The sequence below is a fragment of the Populus trichocarpa genome, chromosome 6 (assembly GCF_000002775.5).
Source record: "Populus trichocarpa isolate Nisqually-1 chromosome 6, P.trichocarpa_v4.1, whole genome shotgun sequence".
Taxonomy (NCBI): domain Eukaryota; kingdom Viridiplantae; phylum Streptophyta; class Magnoliopsida; order Malpighiales; family Salicaceae; genus Populus; species Populus trichocarpa.
In genome coordinates this window covers 18,072,191-18,091,177 of record NC_037290.2, presented here as the reverse complement: position 1 = coordinate 18,091,177, position 18,987 = coordinate 18,072,191, and the positions used below count along the sequence as shown (strand labels likewise).

The 18,987-nt window shown below is 33.6% G+C and overlaps 2 protein-coding genes across 2 annotated transcripts; both read left to right on the top strand.

The window, feature by feature from the left end:
* The first annotated feature begins 276 nt into the window (after nucleotides 1-276).
* On the top strand, nucleotides 277-4,586 carry LOC18100556 (uncharacterized). Its single transcript, XM_024602638.2, has 5 exons — nucleotides 277-449; nucleotides 882-966; nucleotides 3,288-3,398; nucleotides 4,001-4,102; nucleotides 4,250-4,586. The coding sequence occupies exons 1-5, from the start codon at nucleotides 355-357 to the stop codon at nucleotides 4,292-4,294; spliced, it is 438 nt and encodes a 145-aa protein (XP_024458406.1). The 5' UTR covers nucleotides 277-354; the 3' UTR covers nucleotides 4,295-4,586.
* Nucleotides 4,587-12,836: 8,250 nt separating this feature from the next.
* Nucleotides 12,837-16,449, top strand: LOC7465995 (probable alpha,alpha-trehalose-phosphate synthase [UDP-forming] 11). Its single transcript, XM_002308402.4, has 3 exons — nucleotides 12,837-15,080; nucleotides 15,172-15,445; nucleotides 15,894-16,449. The coding sequence occupies exons 1-3, from the start codon at nucleotides 13,102-13,104 to the stop codon at nucleotides 16,203-16,205; spliced, it is 2,565 nt and encodes an 854-aa protein (XP_002308438.1). The 5' UTR covers nucleotides 12,837-13,101; the 3' UTR covers nucleotides 16,206-16,449.
* The last annotated feature ends 2,538 nt before the right edge of the window (nucleotides 16,450-18,987 follow it).

Here is an 18,987-nt window from a genome sequence, read left to right as displayed (position 1 = left end):
CATCCTGTTTCAGTGCTATTAATAGCAAACTAACAGTAACAGTAACAATAATAGTAATAATATATTGGTTAAATGCTCGTGAGATTAGTCGATATTGGTTAAATGCTCGTGAGATTAGTCGATGTGCGTGCAAGCTGGCCGAACACCCACGTTAAACTAAAACAAAAATTATTAGTTAAAAAAAAAACAATTTGATAATTACTTATTATTAATTTATTTCTTAGTTGCTAGGCGCGTGGGCATAGAAGTATAAATAATTATAAAAACACTGAAAATGAAAGCAATTTTGAGAATACAGATAAAGTAGCAAAAAAAAAAAAAAACAGATACATACATCCACATACAGCAAAGGCTATGGAGATGGTGTCCATGTCTTCCTGTTTGCTATCCATCAATGGAAACTTCCTTCTTTCTTCTCAATACCCGTCTCGCCCGCCCACACTTGTCAAGTAAGTTAAAACTCACACAACCCAATCTCCCTCTCTTCTTTCATTTCTGTTCTTTTTTTCTTTTCTTTTTTTATATTCATTCTCTATGTTCTTTGAATGTTAAATATGAATTGCCATGTTAATCTTGAAATAAGTAGGAAACACTCTATGTTAAACAGGATGTTTAAACTTTAAAACAAAGAAAGCCCTCTTCTTTTCCATGTTCTTCTATAAATTATGGTTATTGTATACCTGGGCTTTTGTTTTCATGCTGGGGAGAGTAGAGATTTTAACACCAGATGATTGTAATAATCATGCTAACAGCGAATGAACTTTTTTTTTCTATTCAGTAGCTGGTTGAGTTGCTCTCTATTTGTTTATATATATATATATATATATATATATATATATTCTGTTGTTAATTTTATGTTAATAAAAAATGATCATTTTCAGATGGGGATTTAGGATGGATCAGGATGGAAGCTCAGTTACGAAGCGAATCAAGAGCCAAGCATTTCGAATCTTGGCAAATCCTAATGTATGAATTGACCAAGGCTTCCTCTTGAGTAATGCCAATAAATTTGGTTTGAATATTATCAAACGTTTTCTTAGGTATGTGATTGGTGATTTTATGCTAAATGACTCGTGGTAGTGAAATTTTTGGTGTTTTGGGGTTTGTATCATTTGATATATTGGATTGCTATCAAATTAAGAACAAAAATAAAAAGACGTCTGCTAAGATGAAAACAAAGCATCGAATTGATTGCTTGATTTCAATAATCCTGGGAAACAAATTGACGATGACTCTAGATCTCTTATTGTGGTCGATATGCTTTTTTTAGCTTAGCTCTCTTGTTTACTGTTGAAGTTCACTGTGCATAATGGAATTAAAAAGCATTGAAATGAATGAACACATTACTTCAAATGTTCAGTTGAGACATTTGAGAACAAAGATTTGTTTTTCCTTCTTCAGGAGGAATAGTTTAGGAGCATATCACATAGTAAAAGCATCCTAAAAATTATTCCTCTTGACTCTCACCATTCTAACCAGTAAAGAACACCACAACTAATCTATGTATCCAGAACATGGAATTCTTGGCCACCTATATAGAAATGAATACTACATGTCCATAACATAATTTTCCATATGTGGCAAAGCTTCCGAAAAAGAACCCTAAAGCTTAATGCAGTCAAGTCCCTTTAGCCATATCTTATAGCCCGTTCAAAAATCTTCTCAGCAGCCATTCACATAGAGGGTTCATGGTTTCATGGGAGAACCGCATTCCAACCCTTTCTAAAACTTGGAGAAGAAAACTTTCCCGCGTGTTTTTTTTTTTTTCCCAAAAGCATGCCTTCAAGACCACCTCCAACGAGTACTTGATTGATTATCTGTGACTCTGAGGTTTTAGTACCAAGAACTTATCCAGGCCATAATCCATTACCCTGGAGCCCTTGCCACTCTCTCTGCCTATGATGTAATGGATGCTTCTGGAAATCTATTTTAACACTGAGCAAAATTTCTGTAATTTGCTTTCCTAACTGTAGCTCGGAACTTATTCAGTTTCCTAATTTTACTGCCAATACCATTCCTAATATTATTGGAGTACATTCATGTAGATTTCTTCCGCTTTATGGCAAACATTTGATTTATATACATTATTTTCTTAGCTGCTTTGCACGAGGGGGTATTTTGCTCGTGTGTTATGAAACACAGGAAATCCACATCTATGGAGGATGTGATAAATAATTTTATCTTGTTGATATATTTGTAGCCTAATCCATGTTTTCCAACCATAATTTTGTAACAAAGGTTAATAAGATTTGTATTTAAAGTCAATGAATGTGATTTCTTGGGTTTTCTACTATGATTTGTAGACAACAGGTTTTTTATTCATAGAAAATTGCTCATGCCTTGATTGTTTAACGTGATTCCATTTAGTTGAATTTCAGGGAAGTTGGCATCTATTAAAGTATTGCACTTGACATAGTGAAGGTTTCTTAACTTGACATAGTGAAGGTTTCTTAAGGGGTTGACTATTTATCTAGTAATGATGTAGGAATTGACCTTAAAGCAAAGCTATAGTGACATCTTACAGTCAAGGTGTCATCTAGGCGTTTTCATTTAGACATCAAAGTTTTAAGATTGATTGTGAGTTGGTTGATAGAAAGCATTCAAGGGATGTGTCTGGTTGCATAAATTTTCTCTGTTCAACCTGTTCATTTCTAAATTTGTTAGAAGCCTGGAAATGACTTGTTTAAATTGGAGTCTACAATGCTGTAGCTGTGGCCTACCTGTGCTTTTAAATCTCATGGAATTGCTTTGCCAAATAAGTTGCAAGATGATGCAAATCTCCCCTCTATTCGTTTGCTGGGAATACTGAGGTAAGTATAGGAACATTTAGAGTTCCCCCAGCAATTCAAGAGCTAAACTGTCAGGGAAACTAAACTATGACATTATGAGTTAGTGACAGCCTTGAGTTTTGGATGCTGTCAATTGCAATAATGTCTGTTCATTTCCTGAATCTCAGTTATTCAAGCATTGCTCATTTCCGGGTATTAAATACATGGAGAAAGGACGATGATCTCTCTTCTTAGGAAAGAAAACTCCCGGCTTAACCATGAAGTCAGTGCTTAAAATGTTTACCTGTTAAGTTTTTTTCGTTAATTTCCCCCCCTTTCTTTTTCTTTAATTCCCTTCCGTCATTCCTATTTAATGGAGTTGCAAATTGCAGTTCTTTTATATTTTCTTTATTGTTGTTTGATTACCTTGCTATTTAATTTATTCTTGCTTGACATGTTTTATCTTTGATCATGTTAAACTGAATAATTCTTTATTTTCTCTTTTACCCAATGATCCAGGTGTCAGGGAAGAGCAGCCCAATGAAGGAGGTCATCATGGTTGATCCTCTGGAAGCCAAACGATTAGCAGCCAAACAAATGAAAGAAATTCAAAAAAGAGAGAGATTCAAGGTGAAAGACATTTCATGTGCTTTTAAGATTTCATATCCACTTGTCTAAAAAAATCCATGTTATGACAGGATATTGATGACAGACAATTAAGTGATGACATTTTCATTTAAAACTGGAACTAGTCTAAAAATCTCCCTGGATCTCTTAAAAATTTCTTGGCTTTCCGATTAAGGTTTTAGGGTTGCATGTGCGGTCATTTTCCCGAAGGGGAATTATGTTTGCCCTATTAAGAGCAAGTTTCATGTATCACATCTCTCTGTTCTTAGGTTTGAGCTACAATGTAGCCAGTGCTCATCTCTTCCAGCATAGGCACCCATTACTGTTACAATTAGTAATAAAATACTGAGGAAGCTGATATGCTTTCCTTTCCCGTAAAAATACATAGATGATATTCTTTATACCAAACCACTTGGGCCAGTATTTGGGTTTGCATGGATGTCCAAGCTTTCCGTGCTAGCGTATCCTGAAATTTCTGATGCTCATCTTTCCAAAGGGGCGTATCATCTCATTAGTTTTAATTTTGCATTGATCAAACCAACCTTAATGTCTATCTTCAATCTTGATAAGTTACTATTTTGATGCTAATAATGCTGCTACTGCAGAGACGGCGCCAAATTGAAGCAATTAACGGAGCATGGGCAATGATTGGCCTCACGGCAGGCTTGGTCATTGAAGGTCACACTGGTAAAAGCATACTGGAACAGGTAAAGTCTGCTCCCATTGATTGCATTCAATTCAGAAGGTCTGTGCAGTGGTCATTTCGTTAAGTGTATGGACTTTTATCCTTTCAGTGACTGGATGTTATTGCCTATTACTATTAGTTTTGATTAAATGACCTCTTTTTTTCTCAGTTGGCTGGATACTGGTTTGCCATTGTCCATTTTTTTGTGCGGTAACATGATCGAGGAACGGTGAAAACATGGAGATTCTTCACTTAAATATTCTTTCGAATTTAACTTTGTAAAATTGTATGAAAATTGTTGCTTCAAGTGACAAATGCTGTACCATTTACTTTTTTACGGCCTTCCTCAGTTTAAAATGACCTGGTAATGTGTGGCAACATTCTTTTATTTTCCTTCTTGAGGGGTCCTATCCTGTAACCAAGTAATCGATTGGTTATGACTGCATCGTTGATAAGCTTTTAATCTTTTCTTGGAAAAAAAGCTGATATAACTTGTTGGATTCAAATCTTGGAGTCAGAATTTAGATAAATTTATGAAGTTTCTCTGAATATATTAGATTAATTTAAAGGATTTTGTCTTTAAGATTGTCCAGACAGTCGATTTTTCTTGCAGATTACAGCGTAACATATTTTAGTGAGGCCCATGATATCCCCAAACGGGTTTCCTCTTAAAAACTTGTATTTCCAATTCAGCCCAAAGATATCCTCAATTGTGAACGTCATTTTTGTCGTCTCAATAATGGAAGCTTCAGTGAAAAGTTTTCTCGACGTCATTCCTATACACAAGTCACCAATGGCATCGTTACAGTTTGCGTACTCAGTCTCATACTCTCCAACTTGGAGCTTTTTAAAGCATTTAGGCCCTTGGGAAAATGGCAAGTTGCTCGGCAGAATGCTTGCTCCTAGTCAATTTGCTGTCACTCTTCGGAACATGGGATGTTCCCAGATAAAACTAGCAGTTCATGCACCAAAGTAATCTGTTGATACAGGAACCAACATAGCAACAATAACGATGGACAGTTTGTGATTTTCTGGCGATCTTTCATCATTATGGGTTGACAATGGGATTAATATCGATGGTCCATGAAACCACTCGTCTCTCTTTATCTGCAAAGCTTAAAGCTGTATATTTCTAGGCTTTCACTGCCGCTTCTTCTACGTTTCCTTGTATTAAAGCACGTTCAGGATTTTGCAGGCTTAGCAAGCAAAGCCTATCTAGGAGACTGGAATCAAAGCCTAAGTTTCAATCTCCTCTATACATGCAGCTTAATTTATCATGGACATCAGACGCTCCAACTTCTGCTAGTGGACGACAAATATTCAATAACATGATGGCGCAGAAGCTGAAATGGTCACGATACCATAATTTTGAGGTTTCAAGCAACGTCAAGCCTCTTTTTCTATTATTTATTGTGAGCAAATCGCAATCCTAGTAGCAGCTGTATTATTATAGGTTTTTAGTGAGGTATTTAGCATCTGCAGAGGGTGAATATTGCGGGGAACGCAATCTAGATTCGAAGTCTAAAGTCTTATCCAATGCGTGCTGCGCTTAGTCTCCATCAGGGGCGAAGAAACGAAATTCTATTTTCAATACACCGAGAGAATTTATTTAATTCTTGTTCATTATAAACTCAAATGTAACCTACATTATAAAATCAAATTTGGTAGCCGTGTGTTTTGCTAGAAAGAGACATGAAATTTCCAATCATATAGCTTGTAAATTCAAACCAGCTTCCTGTTCATGCAGAAACAAGGATTGGCTCAACCTTGACACGCACAATTGCCAAGAACAAGAGCAATATGGTAGTATTGGCATTAATGGCAGAAAAAGGTCGTTGATCTTGTTGAAGATCGATCTTTCAAGTACTCTCCTACCGGTCTATAAATAGGATTGGTACCAAACAAACTAGGTGGTGTATGATGCTATGCCCAACCAACCCTCTAGGACATTAAGCTTCTAGGAGCCACGTTTACTAGATTAGGTCTCCATCCAAAATATAAGCTTAAAAAACACATGTTTATAATGCGGTTCAAATCATATTTTTATTTAAAATTAATATTTCTTTTATATTTTCAAATCATATTAATGTTAAAAAAAAATTAAAAAAAATAAAAAAAATATTATTTTAATTTATTTATGAGTAAAAAGAATTTTAAAACGTAATTATTACCACAATTCTAGATTAGATAATGCTACATTAAAATCTTAGAAAGGACTTTGACAAAATACTAAATTAATATCGGTATAAAAAAAACCTTTCAGAGACTAGAAAAAGAGTTCTTATCTCATGGTAAATGGGAACATTTTACAATGACTTTTCTCCTCTTTTTTTTTTTTTTTTTGAACTTGTAATCAAAGTCAAATTTGGCTATTTATTACGAAAATAGAAAAAAAAAAGGGCGGGCGGGCAGGCGGGCGGGCGGGCGGCGGGTTTTGAAGCTGCGGAACACCAATGGAAACAGCTTCCTAGGAAGGAGCCTCTGTTGTTCAATCAAACATTCAACACTCGAAAAAACAAAGATATGGATATAGACAAAACAAGTATACCTCCATCATATGCCAATGAATTAGCAACTTAGAAATTTCGTGTCAAAGTTGGACCTTATGACCACAACTCTTCGTCCATTCAAATTTATCAGAGGACACGGCTGATTAATTTCCCTTTTAAATGCTTTTCAAAAACATTTTTAACTTTATTAAATATTAAATTAATGGGTTTTTTACTGTTTTTGATGCACAGGTATAAAAAAAATAAAAATAAAACATTTAAAAAATTATTTTAATATAAAAAACTCAGCGGTAAAAGCAGACGAATGCGCCTACCCCTTATCCATTCTTGGTGGGGGCTCCTATCAATTGTTTCATTTAAACTAGATTATAATATTTATTAACTAAAATATCCACACACACAAAAAAAAGACTTTGATTATTTATTTAATGGAGGACTAAAACCCAACTGTGCCTCACCAGAAGTCACGACAGATGTGTCATCTAACCATTGGCTTTGCAAATTGACCAAAGAGCTGTTATACTAATCCTCTGTTGATTCGTGAAGGATCAAGGAAAGGATTGATTTTTTTTTGTCGCGTGTGGTTTGGATTCAAAGAACATTCAACATCTGGTTTTTGTTTTTGTTTTTTTTTTTTTTGTTCACACGGATCTATAATGGAAATATCAGCAGGAAGACAACTTGGACTGAGCTGGCTTTAGGTTTCATTCAACTAGTATTTTTCAAGCATGTTTGAGAATTTACAAATATTTTTAAAAAATTTAAATTTTTTTATTTTAAATTTTTTTTTAATATTTTTATATTGTTTTGATGCGTTAGTATCAAAAATAATTTACTTGAAATATAAAAAAAAAATTAATTTTTTTTTTATCGCGTGTGGTTTGGATTAAAGAACATTCAACATCTGGTTTAGTTTGGTTCTTTTTTTTTTTTTTTTTTGTTCACACGGATCTATAATGGAAATATCAGCAGGAATACAGCTTGGACTGAGCTGGCTTTAGGGTTCCCATTCAACTCTAGTATTTTTCAAGTAAGTTTGGGAATGGTATCTCATCTGTGTTTTTAAAAAATTAAAATCTTTTTATTTAAAATTATTTTTTTAATGTTTTTAAATTATTTTGATACATTGATATAAAAAATAATTTAAAAAAATAAAAAAAGCATCTTAATATATTTTTAAATAAAAATTATCTTAAACCATAATCGTTATCACAATTTTAAATATACATCTTCCTCCTACCTCGGCAGGCAGGCCCCTGATGTAGAGCTCGTTTGGGAACGCGGCTGCGGCTGCGTTCCCAAAAAATTTGAAAATTTTTTTTTTTTACTAAAATTTAATATGGTTTATATGTTTTGGATCGTTTTGATGTGCTGATGTCAAAAATAATTTTTTAAAAATAAAAAAAATCATTGACATGTATTTTAACACGAAAAATTATTTAAAAAACATCCACAACCACACTGTTAAACACGCTCGTAATAAATACGGTTCCACAGAATTGATGTTGTAATGCATAAGATAGACTTCTCTGATTGAGAACGAATTTACGTTACGCACATGCATTTGACTAGGCCATATGCAGTCGTGGCTGGCTGTACCACTTACTTAGAATGAGCTGTCTCTTTTACTAGTTCGTACACGCAAACTGCCCTCAAAATTACTCGCATTGAAAAAGAAAAAAACATCACGGCCTCCAAAAGGTTTTTGCAAACCTGGAGAACTGCTCTTCCCATGAATCTGGCCTTTCTCGAATCTGATTTTTCTACAATTTTATTTTATTTTATTTTATTTTCATAGATGATCAAATATTGAGGACGACGACGACGACGACTTGGGCCTTGTAATTAATGACGAAAGCAAACTTAATTTCATGTTAAGACTCTTCTTTATTTGAATGAGCATTCTAAATCTTGAGAAAGAACTCAAGCCATGCAAGCAAGGAACAAAAACTACCAAACTAAAAAAACTGTGATTTACATTAAATTAGAGATATGATAATATTAAATGCTGGAGTGGGAGTTTATATATAAATTTTATAACTAATAGTAGAGAAACCTTTTTTTATGTGATTAGGATATATTTTATAACTAATCCCACGGACCCTGAAGTTAACGACTATGTAAATCTCTAGTGACTCTGAGAAAAATCGAACTCGTGATCATTAGAGAACAAACTCAACACCTAATCAATTAAACTACCCTTTAGAGTTATCAATTTTATTTTTTAAAAAGATAAGTCTTAATCATACTAAACTTTTTTCTTGTTCAGGAGTATTTTTTTTTCGTGTTTTTAAAATATTTGTTTTAATTAAGAAACATAACTGGGCACTTGAAATTTTGAGAAATTCAATTTATATATATGAATTAATTTGATATTTTAAGTAATATCTCAATCAAGTTTGATTCAGAAAAAACAAGCTACTTCATATATATATATATATATATATATATATAATAAAGGGGTAATGCAGTCTATTTATAAAATTAATAATAAATGTAACACTACCCCCGTTACTTTTATTTTGGTGATAAACACCCCACATTGCGCACTCCAATTATCTTCTTTTTTTAAATAATATTTATATATATCAAAATACTGAATTGTTCATAAATTTACTTGATAATCTAAAAAAAAAAACATGATAAAATAATGAAGAATCACTTAGACACCGATTTAAAAAATTTTGCTTTTAATAATACTTTAAAATTTTAACTTCATTTTTATTTACACATTCTGAAAAGTATATTACAACCAAAAATAAAAAGAAAATATTTTTCTAAAAACCAAACTAAATTTTTACTCGATTGAAAAATACTTTTCATTAATTAAATTTTTTAATCATAAATAAATATAAAAATAATATAAAAATAATTTTTAAAAATCACTTTTCAAAAATATGTTATGTTCTGAGACCTCTTCAAGCCATGATTATTCTAGCATTAAGTAGACGATTATCACCTAAAATTTACAGCACACAAAAAAAAAATATTTGCAGCACATCACAAACAAATAACATGGGATTGTTGGGTTCTGATAATAACTAATACAAACAAAACAATACAAGAAAAAATGATAAGAACAAGAATGCAAAATTATGCTGAATAGAGATTACATAGAAATTCTATTTCAAAATTTTATTATTATATATTTTATCTTCGAGTAGTTTCCTAAAATAAAAGCTAAATAACTCTATTTATACTAAAAAATAAATTCTAAACAAACTAGAAAAAAAATTCTATATAAATCTGAAAAAATAATAAAAAAGTCTAATTATTAGTCCATTATTTATTTTAATTAATTGTTTTTTTAAATATAACTTTCTTGAAATAAAATTATTAAGATTATATTTAAAAAAATTATCTAGTAAAATTACTGTTTTTCAATAATAGTGTGAATACTTTTTTAAAATTTTTTTTATAAATATTGAATTAAAATAAAATATATATTTTGATTTTTTAATTATAATTTTTTTTTCATTATGATTTTTTTTCATTATTTATTAAGTTTTTTAAAGTATGATAATTGCTTTTTTAAAACTTTGCTTCTGATACATATTATCATTGAGAAAGAGAAATACATAAATAAAAAAAGTGAATTTTGATTAAAGAATATATTTTATTTAATTGAGAAATTAAAAGATTAAATAAAAGTAAATTATTAACATGGCTACGTGTCACCCCTCGGAAAAAACTAATAATATCCAAAGCACGCAACACAAATTTATGCAACAAAATTATATCTTTTTTTTTTTCTGGGAAGGAAAAAAAAAAAGAAGAAAGAAATCGTGTAGTGGGTGCTTTCTCAAGCGCAGATACACCAAACCTCAAAGACAAGATGCCGCCCACGTTCACGTTTTGATAAAAATAAAATAAAAAAACCCCGCCATCTCTCTCTCTTTCTCTGTAGTCTTTGTAGATAACGTGGTCCCACAATTCATGATCCCACGTGGCTGAGGAGTGGGCCCCCCATGAGAGACATCGTTCCTAGATAAACTTTGGAAAGGTAGTGATCCTGACACAAACGGTCAGGGTCTACCCCTGAGATGCCACGTAGGCTTATAGACTCATCCACGTCATCGATTCCATTTCCTAGCTTTGTACCATTCTTGTGTCTAGACTAGACAAATTTTAGAATTAGTTTTTTCGGAAGAAAAGCATGTAAAACGCAAGGAAAGGATGCCTGACTGTTGATATTTCCTGTAGTTATTGTTTTAAATGGTATTTTATAAAACATATTTTTTTATTTGAAATTATATTTTTATTTTAATATATTTATATATATAAAAAATATATTTTAATAAATTATCAGGTAAAAAATAGTTTAAAAAGTAATTATTATTTTATTATTAAAAAGACCCATTAGTAGTATTCCTTCTTCCTTTAACAACCTTTTCTACTTTCTTCTTTAGATTAATTGCTGTGTATCTAAAATTAATAATAATAAAAATATATATACTCTTTTTAAACAAAATAAATATCTTATATGTTTCTCCCATAGTTTTCAGACCCGGCCTGGTGGCTGCTTCAGTTTAAGGCTCGGGTTCCGGGTTTTGACCGGATCATCGAGTCGCCCGGGTCAATTCTTTTTTTTTTTAAATCAAAACGACGTCGTTTTAGTAAAATAAAAAACAAAAGTCAACAGGTTGCAATCGGGTTTTTGACCGGGTCTTGTCGAGTCAACCAAGTCACACTGGGTTTTTCCTCTCTTATTTTTTCTTCAACCCGTCCCGGTTCCAGTCTCAGGTCGGCCGGGTCCTGAGTCGACCCGCCAGGCCAGGTCATGTTTCAAGGCTATGATTTCTCCTACTTAAATAACAAATCTCTCATCTTTTTCTTTTTCTTTAAGCAACAATGACCTTATCCGTTATTAATTTTTTTTGGTCATACAACCACAACCTATTCATTTATTCCAATCACATACAAATTACATTTGATCATGTCAACGCATAAGATCAACCGTGTTCTTCTTTTTCAGAAAAAAAAAAAGTCTTCTTTTCTTTACTCAACAATAAATCCCAACAATACAAGTAGAATTAGGACCGGTCTAATGCCTTTGTATATTTCTATCCAATGACTAAATATTAAAAAAGATTGCGACATCCAACTAATTAAGATGATAAACGGATAATCTTCACGTATGAAGACTGATTATATTATATGATACCTAATTGTTTAAAAATAAATAAAAAGACAGATGTTTTTATATTAATCTAAGACGAGATAAAGCTATGAATGTACGGCAGACGCGTCGAGCAATGCGCGACCTGGGAGCATTAACAGCCGTTGATACTGTTAAGGAAATGAAGGGAGGCATCCGTGACTTTTGGGTGCTCTTTTGGATTAGATTTTTCTTGGACTTTTTAGACCACCCGCACACGCCACGTTTCTTTTGTGAGAACTCCGCGTGCCGATCTCCTCAAAATCACATCCTCTCTTTCGCACATCTTTGCAGAGATATTTCATCGAGTAAACTATGTTTTAGCTCCTAAAGACTCAAAAACAATATATTATATGATTTTTTATTTTTTTATATTAATACATTAAAAAAATTTAAAATATAAAAGATTTAATCTTAGATAAAATTCTTTTTAAAATTTTTAGAGACACTGTTCGGAACGAACAGCACTTGCTACAAAAGTGAATTTACTGGAGAAAATATCATCACACACACACACACACACAGGGTGTTAATGTCTATCCAAGATAATTTGTCAGCGTTATAAGTTGCTATCTCTACACGTGCCAACCGTGTAGAGGCCGTAGACGCCTATCTGCTCCCTACTAGTTCACAGTTTCTGACCGAGTAAGCCTATATAAAGCTTAACCACACACGTGTCTTCCTCTTTATTTCCTTACTTTGACAAATATTTCTCTTTTTAAACAAATTTTGTTTTTTTATTTTTTTTAAAAAAGAGAATACAATGCTGTCTGGAGATTCAGAGGAGGGAAAATAAGAAAAGGTGATGCTAGAAATATTAATTACATATAAAAAGAAGATCATATCTCAAGATTTTACCTAACTATAAATATAAATATACACATGTCACGATTAAATAACGTGGCCTCTTTATATTTATTGCCCAATCCAGTAACATACAGAGCCAAAGAGTAACTGAACAGTAGTGCGTAGACCCCACGCAATGCCGATGCCAACCTCAAAGTATAATCTCGACCGTCCAAATCCAGTCATCAATTAATTATACACATATAAATACTACTTCTGCTTCAAGTCGGCCTCTCTTTCGTTCTTATCCGCCCTTCCTTCCTTCCTTCCTAATATATTTTCTTTCCCCGCTCTCTCTCTCTCTCTCTCTCTCTCTCTCTCACGATAATGGAAATAAATCAGCCATTGTATATCTTCTCTCTTTGTTTTTTTATATAAATGCCCCTTCTCCCTTCTCCCTTCATTGTTAATCAGCTTCAAAAGAAATAGTATATCTTCTCGTCCTTTTTCTTTGATTTAATTTGTTTGGTTTCTTGATTTAAGATTTTTTTAAAAAAACTGGGAATTATGATAACACAGTCTTGCAAGGACAATTTGGATATGATTTCGGTCAACGATTTTCGTGTCGTGGACCGAATCCCTCGTATCATGAATGTGCTGGGAGCTCTCTCGGAAATCGAGGTTGGTGAGCATGATGATGAAGGCGTAACCAGTCCTGTCGTGTCCAAGCCGCGCCGAATCATGGTGGCCAATCAGCTACCGATAAGAGGGCACCGTAATGAAGAAACAAAAGGTTGGTCTTTTGAACTTGATAAAGAGAGTCTTGTTTTGCAGTTTAAAGATGGATTTCCTGCAAATTCAGAAGTTTGGTACGTGGGGTTGTTGAAGGTTGATGTTGAAACGAAAGATCAGGATGAGGTTGCGCGGTTGTTGTTTTCTATGTTTAGATGTGTTCCTGTTTTCTTGACTGATGATCAGAAGAACAAGTATTATCATGGCTTCTGTAAGCACTATTTATGGCCTTTGTTTCATTATATGTTGCCTTTGTCTCCTAGTCGTGGTGGTGTACGTTTTGATAGGTCGCTTTGGGAGGGGTATATAGTAGCTAATAGGTTATTTGCAAACAAGGTTACTGAGATTTTGAGGCATCATGAGGATTCTGTTTGGGTGCATGATTATCATCTTATGGTGCTGCCTGCTTTCTTGAGGAAGAGGTTTAACAGAGTTAAACTTGGCTTCTTCTTGCATAGTCCGTTCCCATCATCTGAGATATACACGACTATACCTGTCAGGGAGGAGATTTTGAGGTCTCTTTTGAATTGTGATCTTATCGGGTTTCATACTTTTGATTATGCTAGGCATTTCTTGTCTTGTTGTAGCAAGATGTTGGGTATTGATTATCAGTGCAAAAGGGGTTACATTGGCCTGGATTACTGTGGTAAGACTATCAGTATCAAGATCTTACATATGGGAATTCATATGGGACAGCTTGAGTCGGTTTTGAATATGGAGCAGACAGCCACTTTGGCCAAACAATTGAAGGAGAAATTTGAAGGGAAAATTGTAATGGTTGGTGTGGATGATTTGGATTTGCTTAAAGGTATTAGCTCGAAGTTCTCAGCGATGGGGAGACTTTTGGAAATGCGTCCGGAACTGATAGGGAAAGTGGTATTAGTCCAGATTGCTAATCCGGCTAGGAGTCAGGGTAAGGATGTGCAAGAAGTCCAAAAAGAGACTACTCTTATTGCTCAACAGATCAATCAAAAGTATGGTTACGAAGGTTATCAGCCAATTGTTTTCATTAATGGTCCAGTTAGCACTCTAGAGAAAGCAGCATACTATGCGATATCTGAATGTTGTGTGGTTAATGCTTTAAGGGATGGGATGAATTTGGTTTCATACAAATACACTGTTTGTAGGCAAGGCAGCCCTGTTTTAGACAAGGCATTGGGGATTGATGAATCGTATCCAAGGAAAAGTTTCCTAATTGTGTCAGAATTCATTGGATGCTCACCGTCTCTCAGTGGGGCACGTCGTGTTAATCCTTGGGACGTAGGTGCTGTGGCCGATGCCATGTATGCGGGTATCCATATGAAGGATGAAGAGAAACATTTGCGCCACGAGAAGCACTATAAGTACATTAGCTCTCACGATGTTGCTTTTTGGGCGAGGAGTTTTGATCTGGACCTTGAGAGGGCTTGCAAAGATCATTATCTCAAGAGGTATTACAATGTTGGGTTTGGTTTGAATTTCAGAGTTGCTGCTGTGGGAACAAATTTTAGGATGCTCACGACTGAAAGAGTTGTTGCTGCCTATAACAATACAAACAGCCGCTTAATCCTTTTAGACTATGATGGCACTATGATGCCACAGTGTGCTGTTGACAAAACACCCAGAAGTGAAGTTATTTCAATCCTGAATTGCTTATGCAGTGATCCCAAAAACGTTGTTTTCATTGTGAGTGGCAGAGGAAGGGATCCTCTAAGCAAGTGGTTCTCCCCATGTGAGACATTGGGTATATCAGCCGAGCATGGTTACTTTACCAGGTACTGTCTTGCACATTTCATTAGCTTATGTGATGCATGGATTTGGTGCTTTCTATTTTAGCCCTTGATAACCTTGTTTACTCTGCTTTAGGTGGACAAAGAATTCTCCATGGGAGACTTGCTCGGTGGCAATGGATTGTGATTGGAAAAAGATCGTACAACCTGTCATGGAGCGTTATACAGAGACAACCGATGGGTCTTTCATAGAGCCAAAAGAAAGCGCACTGGTGTGGCACCATCAAGACGCAGACCCTGATTTCGGCAGCTGCCAGGCTAAAGAGCTTCTTGATCACTTGGAGAGTGTCCTTGCTAACGAGCCTGTGGTGGTTAGAAGAGGCCAGCAGATTGTTGAGGTGAAACCACAGGTATGAAACATATTGAACTGTTTTCAACTGGGTAGTTATGTGCAGCCACTGGTGGTTTGATGTTCTGAAAAAAGGACGGAAAGATGTGTTTAAGGTCCATCAAGATAATTTCTGAATTACATTGCACATTGAAGTCCAAATGAGGAAACAAATTTGCTTTATGAACGTGAAATTATATGGGCTGTGGTTATTTTGGTATAACTGCAGTTTGTCCAGTGATACAACATGATACTATGTCTCTTGCAAAATGAAAGAAGTTATTGTTGGTTTTGTCTTTCTATTTTTTCATGCCTTTTGTAATTCAAGAGGCATGTGCACTGCTAATTAATGTTGCGTAGGATTTGGTTGTTTCAAAAATGGGAAGTTGGGTTATGATTCTTGACTTCACCTATAAATCTGCAGAAGTAGGGTTATTTGTTCTTGACCTATCTTTCTTGGTGAATTTCAGGGAGTAAGCAAAGGTATAGTTGTAGAAAACCTTATTTCAACCATGCGAAGTCAGGGCAAGTCACCGGATTTCCTGTTCTGCATCGGGGATGATAGGTCCGATGAGGACATGTTTGAGAGCATTGCAAGACTTGTTGACAATCCATCAATACCACCCATTGCAGAAGTGTTTGCCTGCACTGTTGGTCTTAAGCCAAGCAAGGCTAAATACTATCTTGATGATACGCCTGAGGTCATCAAGTTGCTTCAAGGCCTTGCTACAGCATCAGTAGGGTCAAAGTATGCACATACTCTTGAAGATGAAGATGTCTAAAATGACCATAGGAAAACAGATAAATAGGAAATCAAGGCCATGAGTTTGGAGGCTCTGGAATTGCTTCATTATCTCATCCATGTTAGGAGGGGGGAGAGGTGTTGGTTTAGGGCTTACTCAAATGATACAGCAAGGCTTGTATAGCAGATAGGTTTTTTTTTCTTTTCTTTTACAACCACATGTTCCCTCCGTAACCAGTCATCCATAATCTAAAAATTCACTAGCTGAAATTTACAAGATGACAGATTCATGTTCTTTCCTCATTTTGAGGCCAAATTTCATCTCATGACAGCATGTTTTCTAATCCAACTTTATTTTTTTGATAGATGTAACTCTATTATATAACAAGAAAAAGATTAAATGATAAAATAATAGTGCAAAAAATATTTAGAAAAATAATATAGTTTAGAGAGTTGCATATGACACTTGTGTGACTTTAAAATTAAAAAATTATTTGACACAAAATTCAATAAAAAAATAAAAAGGAAAAAAAGGCTAGAGTAGAGAGAAACAAATAAAAAAAACTCAAATAAAAAAATTATTAGACACAAAATTCAATAAAAGAAAGGAAAAAGATGTTGGAGTAGAGAGGAGAGAGACAAAGAAAATGACATCTGAGGCATATCGAAACTTCAATGACGACATCTTCACTGATACTGCTGAAAAAATCTCAACAAGACGAATCCAATGACACAAAAATATCACAAACAATGAACGAAGTAGGCTATAACAGTTGTCAAAATGTATCAATGCTCACTCACTTTTGAGTTGTTTGTGTGACTCACTCCAATCATCATTGGTGACCTTCTTTGATATTGTTGGATTCGTCTTGTCAAGATCTTTTCAACGATACTAATGGTATCTTCATAGAAGTTTCGTGTGTCTCTGGGATTTTTTTCTTTCTTTTCTCTATTTTTTTTTATTGAATCTTGTATCCAACAATTTTTCAATTTGAGAGTTCTTGTGACAATCGCGGATATCATCTACGACTCTAAATTATACTATTTTCTAAATATTTTTTGCACAATATTGTTTTATCAAATTCTTTTCATTACTAGAATCCTAAAAAACTCAAAAAGATATACTCAATCAATTATAAATATCAATTTAATATGCCTTGCACTTTGCATGATGAGTTTTCGAGGGTGTTTTGAGATAATGATATAACAATTTCTTTTTAAAGTGTTTTTTAATTGTAAATATAACAAAATAATATTTTTATTTTTTTAAATTTATTTTAACACCATCACATTAAAACAATTTAAAAACATTAAAAAATTAATTTAAAATTAAAAAATTAAAATTTTTAAAAACTAGTTGAAACACTGCAAATCACCTTTTAGGTTATCTCTCTCGGATAAATGAATGGATTCGAAAACCAAAAGAAAGTGGGCGGCTGATTCCGCCACATAACGCACAGAGATAAAGCTTACACAATCAACGAGAGAGATGGATATAGCAAACCTGCAAGATTGGAAGGAAAGAAAATCTTCCAAAATTTATGAAGCTACGAAATTAAGCTGACACCCTTTTTCCAGCTTTCTTTCTAGCACAACTGTTTCTGTAGGCTTCGCCGGGACTGAGCTGAGAAATTATTTCTGGCTTTCCATGAATAAAAATGTATTAGTAATTAAAGTTATAACTTGAATAATCATTTTTACTTTTTTCGTTTCTTCTGATGAGTCTTTCTTCTCATTGGTTTTGGCTTTGTTTCGTTGACTAGTCTTGCAGCGGGGCTTTGGGTCTTTTACCAAGGAGCAGGAATGACTGGCTCGACCTTAAGGAATGCGTCCGAAGATGCGACTGGAACTGGAAGAAGAGGAACGCCACCTGACCGAGAAGAAGGGTGTGCTCGACCCGTAAAAGAAGAAAGAGTCCTAATGCCTCTTCCTGCCTATGCTGCCTTCCAGTTAGGTTATATACTAAATCAACACAGTTTGGTAAAAGATTTCATAATGACACGAGATAAAAAAAAAAAAAAGAGAAAATAAATATATTTTCATTCAACCCTAATAAAACTCTAATTTGTGGTTTTATTAATAAAACCACAAATAAAAATAAGGGTTTTATTAAACAACCACTATTATTATTAATGTTTATATTAAACAACAGCTAATAACAATAACATTAGTTTTATACACAAACATTAATGTGAATAGTTGTTATGTTATCACAACATGATTTTACCCTAAACACAACCTAAAATTTTACATAAAACAAAGTCGAAACAACCACAACCCAAGCCCAAACCAAACCATAAATTATTAATACCTATAATTGAGGGTGCAATATTTTAACATCATTTTTATTTATTAATTATAATCCCAATTATTAATTATAATACCAAATTAATATATGTTATTTTTAAAATTGATTTTATTTATTAATTATAAAGATAATTGATAATATCAATAATGAAACATAACAATTTGCATCTTTAACCTATAAATGGTTGATTTGAAATTTTAAACAATCTGTTCACGATGTTCACATGTTCACCTATAAATTAATGATTTTAAATCATGTTTATTTAAAATAAGATGAAAATGCATAATATGTAAGCCAATATTAAAATCAACATGATAATTAACTAAAATAATATTATGAAAGTAATAATAATAAAAATAACTCATAACTAAAAAAATAACAATATAATAATACATCCGGGCCTATTTATGTCTTCTGCGACAACAAGTGCATGAGCTAATTTCACAATAGCATGACTTTCACCTGTCTGTGTGGTCTCATCCTTAGAGATAACATCTTTCAGACTCAATGTCTC